The sequence below is a fragment of the Berghia stephanieae genome, chromosome 12 (assembly GCF_034508935.2).
Source record: "Berghia stephanieae isolate SIO BIC M18660-M18661 chromosome 12, UCSD_Bste_1.3, whole genome shotgun sequence".
Classification (NCBI taxonomy): Eukaryota; Metazoa; Mollusca; class Gastropoda; order Nudibranchia; family Aeolidiidae; genus Berghia; species Berghia stephanieae.
Genome location: NC_088371.1, coordinates 21413815 through 21426314, shown reverse-complemented (window position 1 = coordinate 21426314; position 12500 = coordinate 21413815). Strand labels below are relative to the sequence as shown.

General features: G+C 34.7%; 1 protein-coding gene across 3 annotated transcripts in view; it reads right to left on the bottom strand.

The window, feature by feature from the left end:
• LOC144958242 (endoplasmic reticulum aminopeptidase 1-like) overlaps positions 1 to 12500 on the bottom strand; it is a 96268-nt gene that overhangs the window by 38163 nt on the left and 45605 nt on the right. The window contains exons 2-3 of one of the 3 annotated variants that reach the window (XM_078890079.1): positions 6871 to 7033; positions 6686 to 6798 (exon numbers count right to left, since the gene is read on the bottom strand). The exons of 1 other annotated variant lie outside the window; for it this stretch is intronic. In XM_078890079.1, the coding sequence (XP_078746205.1) occupies positions 6686 to 6734 (49 nt within the window). In that variant the 5' untranslated portion in view covers positions 6735 to 6798; positions 6871 to 7033. Of the gene's footprint in view, positions 1 to 6685; positions 6799 to 6870; positions 7273 to 12500 lie in introns of those variants that run through there. One more of the 3 variants, XM_078890080.1, reaches the window with a different exon arrangement.

The window sequence follows — 12500 nt, the reverse complement described above, 5'->3', positions numbered from 1 at the left end:
ACCACTACAACAACAACAACTACTACTACTACTACTTCTACTTCTACTACATATACAACAACAACCACAACTACTTACAACTACTTACAACTAACTACTACTACTACTACTACTACTACTACTACTACTACTACTACTACTACTACTACTTCTACTACTACTGATACTACTACTACTACTACCAGAATTATAGATTTTTGTATCGTCTGCAAATATCCTCCAATTTCAATTTTTCAATTTGAACACACACACACACACACACACACACACACACACACACACAAGATCGAATCCGTTCAAAAACATTTCCAACTAAACCACAAACATTTGCCTTTCGAAAAAAAAACAAAAAACCAACCTTTCGCGAGGAACAGATTCGAAAGCCTTCAAAAAATCTAAATATATTACCTTAATGTTTTTGTTTTGTTTTTGTTTGTTCATCAACCAATTTAGTAAAATCGGACATCAACTGCAACTGCAACAATTACGTGATACACCTCCGTTTATTTCTAAAATCATATTGGCTCTCGTGCAACATAGTCGTACGACGAGACTCAAGGAATCCCATAATAATATGATCTTTCATAATAGACACAAGTTTATGGCATAACACACATGAAAGACGAATCGACACTTAGATAACCACGCCTCTCGGACAGTCGTCATAATGTATACAATGGCAGTGATTGGGTTAATATAGAAAACAACACAGGTATCAGTATCGTTGGTACGTGTCTAAGTAAAATACCCACACTGTCCTACCGCTTGATCAATAGAACTAACACAGAAAACTGTGTAAAAAATGTAAACGTTTATATTATGATCCGAGAAAATGGTGTGATAACTAGTCAACTATTTGGCGGTATAAAACCATTGACAATGAACAGAGAGTGGTCGATTTCATTCATGGTATTGTTTATAAACAACAAACCATGCTTGCCCGAGCAAGTTTGACGGTGTGTCACAAATCCCATGTTATGATTGGTCAAAAATCTACTGGCAAATGGGGATGATCTAGATTACCTTTCCATGTGCTCGAGGTCATTGGTCACATTGCAAAATGTGCTCAAAGTGACCCACATAGTGAAAAGTGGTCAGAGCTTTTGAAATATCCAACATCATTATTGGCCATTTTGTTCAGCTTGATACAAGGGTGTGGTTTGCAACTTTCATAAACAAAACAGCGTGTTTACATTTATTGTTAGAAAATATCCAATAGTTGGACAGCAACAAATCATGTGATTGTTGACTTGGTTGGAGGAAAACCGGAATAATATAGATCGCTCCCAATAGCCGAGAGTGAATCAGAGACTCCGTTGCCTTTCTTAAAAAAAAACCATTTACTTTATTTTCCCAATCGTCTGGTATAGATAGAATGTGCTTGGCTAAGAAGCTCACAACATTGCCATCCGGAAGTATAACGGACCAACACACAAAACTATGTGTAACCTTGAACGTTTATAGTCTGGTTAATACAGTTTCGTGAGAATTACTCATAAACGCGGATGGCTAAAAAATACTATAACAAAGACCTGAGTGACGTCAACTTCGAACTATCTATACAGTAGGTACTGGTCTGTATGTATTTCTCAAAATTGATTGTGAGAGGTAGTCATATATATATATATATATATATATATATATATATATATATATATATATATATATATATATATATATATCTGACATGCGACTTCTCTAAGTAGAAAATGATGTTCAAGTTCAAAAGATTATTTTTTATTCTCTATTGTCTTCTGGCACTTTTCTACTCACTTCATATCTTGTTGTTACCAACATAAGTGCCTGCTCCACTCACTTTTCTGAATTAAAAATTCACCCCATACACCGGAGCATACTCAATGTCTCAATCGTTTCTATGTTATATGTTTGTGATGAGAATATTGGCTATTAAGCTTAACTGCTGGTCAAAATTACTTCGCGATGGTGGTGAACGAATCGGCGATCTCAAGAAGTGGGTGAGAGAGGGATCTAGAAATGACTTTGGGTTTGAAACGAATATTTTTGTGTTCGTGGATAGCTCACACGGTAGAGCCACGCTCTCACCTGCCAGGCGGAGTTGTCGTACCAATAAGGTCGCAGGTTCAAACCCCACCACCGCCGCGAAAAATTTTTTTTTATTCTCTATTGTCTTCTGGCACTTTTCTACTCACTTCATATCTTGTTGTTACCAACATAAGTGCCTGCTCCACTCACTTTTCTGAATTAAAAATTCACCCCATACACCGGAGCATACTCAATGTCTCAATCGTTTCTATGTTATATGTTTGTGATGAGAATATTGGCTATTAAGCTTAACTGCTGGTCAAAATTACTTCGCGATGGTGGTGAACGAATCGGCGATCTCAAGAAGTGGGTGAGAGAGGGATCTAGAAATGACTTTGGGTTTGAAACGAATATTTTTGTGTTCGTGGATAGCTCACACGGTAGAGCCACGCTCTCACCTGCCAGGCGGAGTTGTCGTACCAATAAGGTCGCAGGTTCAAACCCCACCACCGCCGCGAAAAAATTTTTTATTCTCTATTGTCTTCTGGCACTTTTCTACTCACTTCATATCATGTTGTTACCAACATAAGTGCCTGCTCCACTCACTTTTCTGAATTAAAAATTCACCCCATACACCGGAGCATACTCAATGTCTCAATCGTTTCTATGTTATATGTTTGTGATGAGAATATTGGCTATTAAGCTTAACTGCTGGTCAAAATTACTTCGCGATGGTGGTGAACGAATCGGCGATCTCAAGAAGTGGGTGAGAGAGGGATCTAGAAATGACTTTGGGTTTGAAACGAATATTTTTGTGTTCGTGGATAGCTCACACGGTAGAGCCACGCTCTCACCTGCCAGGCGGAGTTGTCGTACCAATAAGGTCGCAGGTTCAAACCCCACCACCGCCGCGAAAAATTTTTTTATTCTCTATTGTCTTCTGGCACTTTTCTACTCACTTCATATCTTATTTTTAGGCAATTGCCAATATAACTCATACAAGAATATAATATTTTCATCAACAAATCAAGTAAGTACAATCAATAATAAAGCAAGACAAACAATGTTAATAATAATAATAATAATAATAATAATAATAATAATAATAATAATAATAATAATAATAATAATAATAATAATATAATAATAATATATAATAATAATGCTGATAATAATAATGTAAAACCATCTAAAGATTTAATTATTAAGTTGAATTGTAAATTAATAATTAGATACCTAAATTTAAAAAAAAAAAGAAGTCCTTGGTACAACTCAAATAATTCACATTTGAATCAGCATAAAATCCGATTTTTTACACTGTACTATGAGATTTGTTTACATAAGATTTATATAATCATGAAATATTATTATATATTCTTTATAAGGGAGATAATAAATGTAGACCAATCGATTGTTCTCTTTTCAGATGAAAAAATATCAGGTTGGTAGGTTGTAAAGCGCTTTGAGCACATTTAGTGGATATTGTCCTATATAAAGCTAAATTAAAAAAAAAAAAATTAGGTTTCTGTTATGTTCGAAGCACTTTCACTCAAGCAGATCTGCCTTGTGCTACGAAAAATTCGTGGAATTACGAATTTTTTGGCTCCATAACTGCAAAAGACGTTTTTGATTCAATGAATCTTGTTGAAAAGGAAAGTTTGTTTGTTTAGAAACTGTATTTTGGACTTTGGAGCATTTGTGATCATTCTGGGGGTAAATAATGGGCATGATCTATATTCCCCTTCCATGTGCTCTAGGCCATTGGTCACATTGCAAAGTGTGCTCAAAATGACCCACATAGTGAGAAGTATTCACAGTGTTTGAAATATCCTTCATCACGATTGGTCACTTTGTTCAGCTTGACACATGTGTATGTTTACAACTTTCATAAACAAAGCAGCGTGTTTACATTTGTTAAGAAACATCCAATCGTTGGACCTCATTAACTCACTCAACCCTAACACCGACTATATCCGTAGTTTACCCTGGGTTACTTTAACCCCATGTCTATTTATTATATGTTTCTGAGACAAGTTATAGGCGTAGTATCAAAGCTGATGTTTTTAGTTTTTGCATGTTACTGATAGTTGAATAAAACTATGTACATGCTCATTTTTAATACATTTTTTTTTCCAATTTTGAAAAGTAGCAAAAATCTCTAGGATTGAGTTAGTTAAATCATGTGATTGATGACTAGGTTGGACGAAAACATGAATATAGATCGCTCCCATTGTTTTGTAATGCTAGATATTTATTGTGACCATTTCATTGTTTTTCCTCGGAAACTACGAATTTTTTGAGATTTCAAGTTGGCAGCTCTGCATACGAACACACTGGATAAAAATTAATGACCAATATCAACAATGAGAAGAGCAAAAATCTTAACGGGAGACCTTCCGAAAGTTCCTCTTGCTAAGGGAATATTCCATCAACTAACCCTATAATAAAAGAAAATAAAACCTAGTCTAGTATCTTTAACTAGCCCTGTTTGTTTTGTTTTCAAGGGTTTTACGGCGCTTGCAACACATGGAGTTCATTTCAGCGCCAGCAAAAAGGAAGAAAATGATATAGTAAAAGGTTCTAGAATTACAATTAAAACACCCAAGATAAATAATAATAATAATAATAATAATAATAATAATATAATAATAATAATAATATAATAATAATAATAATAATAATAATAATAATAATAATAATAATATATAGTAATAATAATAATAATAATAATAATAATAATAATAATAATAATAATAATAATAATAATAATAATAATAATAATAATACTTTATCCCAAAAAGGATTTTTTTGTACAGACGTGTTATAATTATTTAAAGGGAGACAAAGGGGAATTGGTTCAAATATGGAACAGGTGTTGATTCCAAGAGCACACTATCAGTGTACTAGTTTGAGGTCACCGAAATGTCTTATCCTGACACAAGCACAGGTCCCCACCAAGAGGGACACACTCACATGTTTACAAAGCATAATATATATGTAAAACAAAACAAAATACTATGCATAACACACATACACACACACACACACACACACACACACAAGAGAGAGAGAGAGAGAGAGAGAGAGAGAGAGAGAGAGAGAGAGAGAGAGAGAGAGAGAGAGAGAGAGAGAGAGAGAGATGATTTACAAGACATAAAATATCATATATACCCAAAACTATACATTTGACTGTTTCCCTCCCAGTCAGGGTCCAGCCAGGACAAAACCAAGTAATCTCATTTCCAACATAAAAAACATAAAACATATTGGAAAACAGATATAATATAAGAAGATAGAAGACACAGTAAGTGCCTCCCTGTCAACTTCCCGGGAGGTCATGAACTCTACCCAGTTAACTAACCCTAATAGGAAAAAAACAAATCCCCTAGCACAGTTAATAAGACCTATAGATAGTTCGCAGATGACGTCACTCAGGTCTTTGTTATTGTTTTTTGTCATCCGCGTTTATGAGTAATGCTCACTGAACTGCATTAACCTGACTGGATACACACAATTATGTGTGTTGGTCCGTTATAGATAGTATGCGCTTGGCTAAGAAGCTCACAACAATGCCATCCGGAAACAAACCTGTATGTAATCTTGAACGTTTATAGTCTGGTTAATACAGTTTAGTGAGAATTACTCATAAACGCGGATGGCAAAAAACAATAACAAAGCCCTGAGTGACGTCATGTTCGTTCTATTTATAACTAACCCAAACAAAAGAAAAAAAAATCTCCGACCTCGAGCTAACCCTAATAGAAAAAAAAAACAAAACAAAAAAACAAAACAAGACAAACCAGGACTGCTTTGCACCACCTTTCATCTACTCCAAAAACCAAAATGGCGGCGGATAACCAAAACAATGGTCATTTTATTAGGAAATTTTAAACTTTCACTAATCTATCAAGGTTCGTTCTAGAGTTTTTTTTTTTAATGCCACTCTCTATAATATAATGACAAATTCTATAAATAAACGCCTGACAAAAGATCCATGGTGAAAATACTTATTGAAAAGTATGCTAGACCAAGGAGCTTTCGGAAGGCGGCCTCCCACGTTAACAACACCAACAATAATAAAAATACTACTACTACTACTACTACTACTACTACTACTACTACTACTACTACACTACTACTATTACTATACTACTAACTACTACTACTACTACTACTACTATACTACTACTACTACTACTCTACTACTACTACTATACTACTACTCTACTACTACTACTACTACTATACTACTACTACTACTACTACTACTACTACTACTTACTACTACTACAACTACTACTACTTACTACTACTACTACTACTCTACTACTACTACTACTACTACTACTACTACTACTACTACTACTACTACTACTACTACTACTACTACTATACTACTCTACTACTACTACTACTATCTACTACTACTACTACTACTACTACTACCTACTACTATCTACTACTACTACTACTACTACTACTACACTACTAATATACTATACTATACTAACTAACAAACTACTACTAATAATATAATAATAATATAACAATAACATACTAACACAGCACTCATTACAACAATAATAACAACAACAACAACAACAATAACAACAATAAGAACAACAACAACAATAACAACACTAACGCGATAGTAATAAATAGTAAGACGCGCCATACTCACCGTTTTCGCCCACTAAACAACGTTCCTCTAACGAATACAAATCAGCCATTGTGCGTGGGGGGAAAAACAAAATTGCTTTTCAAACTACCATCATATAAATATAATATCATTCCCTTAAAACACGCTCAAGATGTGAAAATACTTATTGACGTGGTATGCTAACACAAACTTTCACTGCTCCACACGTTAACAACTCAAGCAATGTAATAATATTCTAATAATCACGTTTGTATGCTACACACTACACCATACATTATCCTCCACTGCTCACACGGAACGAACTCAAAGCAACCTTTGATATATTATAATAATAATCACATAGAAATCAGGTTGGTGTCAGAAAATAGCCTATTGAAAAGGGAATTTCATCAGACAATGAATGAGAATGGCTCCATTTAAAATGATTCGAATTTCAATCACAATTCAATAAAAATAATTTTTCTTTTCAGTTCAGCTTTAATAACACAACTGCGTAGTCGTCAGTTAAATTACTATCTAATAGTGTGAACTATAGATAAGGTATAGTACCTACTATTCATTGTAATAATTGTCGTCGTTTTGTTATTGAGCGTTGTAAATATGTTGTTGTTGCTGTTGTTGTTAACATTATTATTATTATCATCTTCATCCTCATGACTTTTATTATAATTATTATTTTTATTATTTTCATTTTATCATATCTTCATCTTCTTCTTCTTCTTCTTTTTCTTCTTCTTTTCTTCTTCTTCTTTTCTTCTTCTTCTTCTTCTTCTTCTTCTTCATTCTCTTCTTTCTTATTATTATTATTATCATTATTATCATTATTATCATCATCATCATCATCATCATCCTTATTATTATTATTATTCATTATTATTATTATTATTATTATTATATTATATTATTATTTATTATTATTATTATTATTATTATTATTATTATTATTATTATTATTATTATTATTATATTATTATTATCATTATTATTGTCATCATCTCCATCACGGCCATCATCATTGTTCATCGATATATTATTAATTAATTAATTAATTATTATTATTATTTTTAAAAAAAAATTATTATTTATCTTTTTTTTTTGCCAACCTGCTCAACACATACCAGGAGTTTAAAGTATGGTTAACATTACAGTTACAAATAATATCACTACTACTGTATTCTTGTTTTTATATTCGTCACAGCTGTTCTTCGTTTATTCGTCAGTCACAAATAGTGAGCTATTTATTGAGTTGCATAATCAACATTTCTAGGACAATTTTTTTTTTGGGGGGGGGGGGGGGGGGGGGCGAGTATGGCATTTGAATCGATCAAGATGTGAAGATTTTCGTGTTTTTTTTCTGTCCAAAATGTTTTAAAATAGAATTAAAAGAAGAAAAAAAAAAGGATTGAGTCCATGTACGAACGTCAAGGTCTATAGATTGTATGCGCTTGGCTAAGAAGCTCACAACATTGCCTTCCGGAAGTATAACGGACCGACGCACAAAACTATGTATAACCTTAAACGTTTATAGTCTGGTTAATACTACAGTTTAGTTAGAATTACTCATAAACGCGGATGGCAGAAAACAATAACAAAGACCCGAGTGACGTCATCTTCGTTCTATCGATAGATTTTTATTCTCAAATTCAGCCAAAAATCCACAACATCCATTTGTTTACATTTTTAATTGTACAGTATTGTCAACCACGGGGGGTCCCGATAGCTCAGTTGGTAGAGCACTCGGTTCACAATCTAATGGACCAAGACGGATCCCGGGGTGCAGTCGAGATTCTTTTTTTTTTTAATTTTGAAACACCCCCCCCCCCCAGTCCACCCAGCAGTGAATGGTAGGGTAGCTGAGTCTGTTAGATTTGACGGAGAGTACTTTGCGATAGATTAGCGTCTTATCCGAAGGATAGCAAGCAATTCTTATTGTCCGTTTCACGCTATAGATAGAATGAAGATGACGTCACTCAAGCCTTTGTTATTGTATTTTGCCATCGGCGTTTGTGAGTACTTCTCACTTAAATGTATCAACCACACTATAGATAGTTCGAAGATGACGTCACTCAGGTCTTTGTTATTGTTTTTTGCCATCCGCGTTTATGAGTAATGCTCACTGAACTGTATTAACCCGACTATAAACGTTCATGGATACACACAGTTCTGTGTGCTCGTCAGTTATACTTCCGGATGGCAATGTTATGAGCTTCTTAGCCAAGCGCATGCTATCTAAACAAGTTCATGGTTACACACTAGATAGTATGCGCTTGGCAAAGAAGCTCAAAACATTGCCATCCCGAAGTATAACGGACCAACACACAAAACTGTGTGTATCCATGAACGTTTATAGTCAGGTTAATACAGTTCAGTGAGCATTACTCATAAACGCGGATGGCAAAAAACAATAACAAAGACCTGAGTGACGTCATCTTCGAACTATCTATAGAAACTGGGATAAATTCCTGCTCCATGGGTCCAATGATGGCTCTGATTGTGGAACTGTTACATTGAAACTACAGTATTCACTGGATTTCAGCACGCCGAATTCAAGCACTCTTTGCAATAGGGAATGAGATTAGCGGAAGTAGCGTCCCTTGATTGGACGACACCCATAGTCTGTGACGTCACCGGCGGAAAAGTTATTAGAGAGAGAACGTCATGTTGGTTGTGCGCATGCGTCTCTCGTCCTCGCTTATCTCATTCCCTATAGATAGTACCTATGCGCTTGGCTAAGCAGCTCACAACATTGCCATCCGGAAGTATAACGGACCAACAACAAAACCCTGTGTAACCATGAACGTTTATCGCCTGGATAATACAGTTTAGTGGAGTATAAAAGTTCATGGTTACACATAGTTCTGTGTGTTGGTCCGTTATACTTCCGGATGGCAATGTTGTGAGATTCTTAGCCAAGCGCATACTATCTATACGGCACGCTGGAAACGGGTGACTGAATTTTACCTATAGATAGAATGAAGTTGACGTCACTAAGATCTTTGTTATTGTATTTTGCCATCCATTTTTATGAATAATTCTCACTAAACTGTATTAACCAAACTATACATGTTTAAGGTTACACATAGTTTTTGTATGGTGGTCCGTTATATTTCCGGATGACAATGTTGTGAGTTTTTTTAGTCAAGCGAACAACATCTGTATAAATAACAAGTCTTTACCTCCCATGAGTATCGGATTTCGGCACTCTCTGATTCTCGCATGCTTTTCGGCCTCTCCCGAGAGCATGCTCGATCACAGCGAATACTGTACTTTATTATTTTCAAAGAAATGGGTATTTTGCTCAATTCAAGACTGTTTCATTTTTAAAGGTTTTCTGGCGCTTGGGACACATTCAGAGTATATCAGAGCTAGTAAAAACCGGAAGTAAATGAGTCAAAGAATTCTAGATTTACAACCAAAAGCACCCAGAGGAGACTAGTTCAAAATTGGAATCGCAGTAGATCACAAGAGCAAGAGTATAAACAAAACAATAAAATAAAATAAAATAAAATTCCCTTTATTCATCCTATAGGGGAAATTAGTCTCTAGGGTCTATTCCAATGGAAGACTGGAATGGATTAACCCAGGCGTCAGCCGCAGTATAGCGCCGCAAATTGAACTAGGGCGTGGTGACTTGCTTAATGCCACACAGGGCAGCAGCGGAGGATGATCGAACTCGGTACCTTTCGGGCACGAAGTAGGGAGCCGTACGGCTGAGCCACGCTGCCCCTCAACAGCATAATTTCCTAACCAATGAATGATTTTTAAAAAATTGAAACTTAACAAGAAGGTCCTGCATCTGTGTGAGTGTGCCTATGTCTATATTGTATTGTTATAATGTGTAACCAAATGACAAATTGCCACTTTTTTTTAAGGACAATAAAGATTTGTTATTATTATACTAACTAGTCGTGTTCTTATTGCCTGAAAAATTCTGAATGTTATTGATTTCAGCTACATATTGAAACAGCGTCACACATTTTTTACAAGTTATAATTGTCGCAACCTATAGATAGTATGCGCTTGGCTAAGAAGCTCATAACATTGCCATCCGGAAGTAAAGCGGACCAACACACAAAATTGTGTGTATCCATGAACGTTTATAGTCAGGTTAATACAGTTCAGTGAGCATGACTCATAAACGCGGATGGTAAAAAACAATAACAAAGACCCGAGTGACGTCATCTTCGAACTATCTATACATGTCAAAGTAAGGTGTCAACCTCTCTATGTTTACGACATGTGTCAGTGCATTGCATCACCAGTCCGAATGTGAAAATAATTTTGCATTTGCATTTTTTGCATTTTCAAATAGAAAGCATATGCTCCCCAGATCATTTTAATCTTTATTTGAAGTAAATCGGGCGATTTTTCATGAATTTATGGTCAAATGTATGGGAAAAGTATCCAGCAACTTTTCTCAAATTTCATACTTTTTCAACTTGACTAGCTGTAAACAATATTTGAAAATGAAATTAAGCTTTGATATTTCCCGAAGATGTACAAAAAGGGTTGATTTAATCATTTATGACAAGAACTCATTTTTGATCAAAATTGATCTTCTAACTTAAACTAAACTTAGTAAGTTCTCAGTTCAAACCTTTTCACCATCGACTGATTACGTCATTCACTGTCACAAATAAATGTGGAATGAACTGTCACTATGATGTTACGAAAAATAACTTATCCGAAAATGGCCTCCACGTATGTGCACATATCTGGCAAAGACCAGGATAAAATCGAGCAATCCCATTCCAAGACAAAGACAGAGAGCAACTCTGAGAACATAATATAATAATATGTGACCCTTGTCTCAAAACGGTATTATGTCGGAATGGACCAGATGATAAAAAGTAAAATTATAGTTTAACTGGTCAAAAATATGAAACATTGGTATTTAGAAAAATAAAATATGATATTCCTGCTCCTCTATAAAGCATATACACTCAACTTCAGCACGATATTTCTGGCTACAAATTCCATTTTAAGGATCTTAATCATCCCGACTTAATAACGTTTTGAGACGAGGGGTTATATATAAGGGGCTAGAAGACACAGCCAGTGACCTGTAAACGATTAAAGGTTAAACACAGTTTAGTGTATTGGTACGTTGTAATATATCCGGCTGGCGGAAACTTTGTGAGTAAAGTAACTAAGCGCACAGCATCAACACGTCTTAACGATGTGGCCATATTTCTAAACAGGAATGCATACCCGAACTGGTTGAGTAAAAATAAATAAATAAATTTAAAAAATAAAAAAAATAAAAAAATAAAAACTAGACAAAAAATACAATTAATTAATCCCCCCCCCCCTTCCCCCAAACCCACTGCTGATAGTCAACTCATCGATAACAGAACACACACACACCTCCTCTGCACGGTGTTATGTCGGAGTGATAGCATCGATGCTGAAAATTGAATTGAATTGTTAGCAGTTATGTACATATAGCCAGACAAATGGAATCGTATCGATGGAATAAATTGTAATAAATTGATGGAAATAGTGGACGTGAGTGCTTAAAACCATAATGAAACACTACTACTGAGTCAACATAACTTAGAAATACAACACAACGGGAATAGTATAAATGCCGACTGATGAAATGGATGACATGGAAACGATCGTTTCGGCTAATAATACGTGAGTGAATTTATTTATTTTTATATGCTCTAACCTAAATTATCGAGCACTTTCGTACCTACAAGTACCCACCAACACTCGTATATTATATATATATTATATATATATTATATATATATATTATATATATATATATAATTAAAATAATGAAAGACACAATAAATGCACTAATTAATTACATAAAACAAGAAGCATC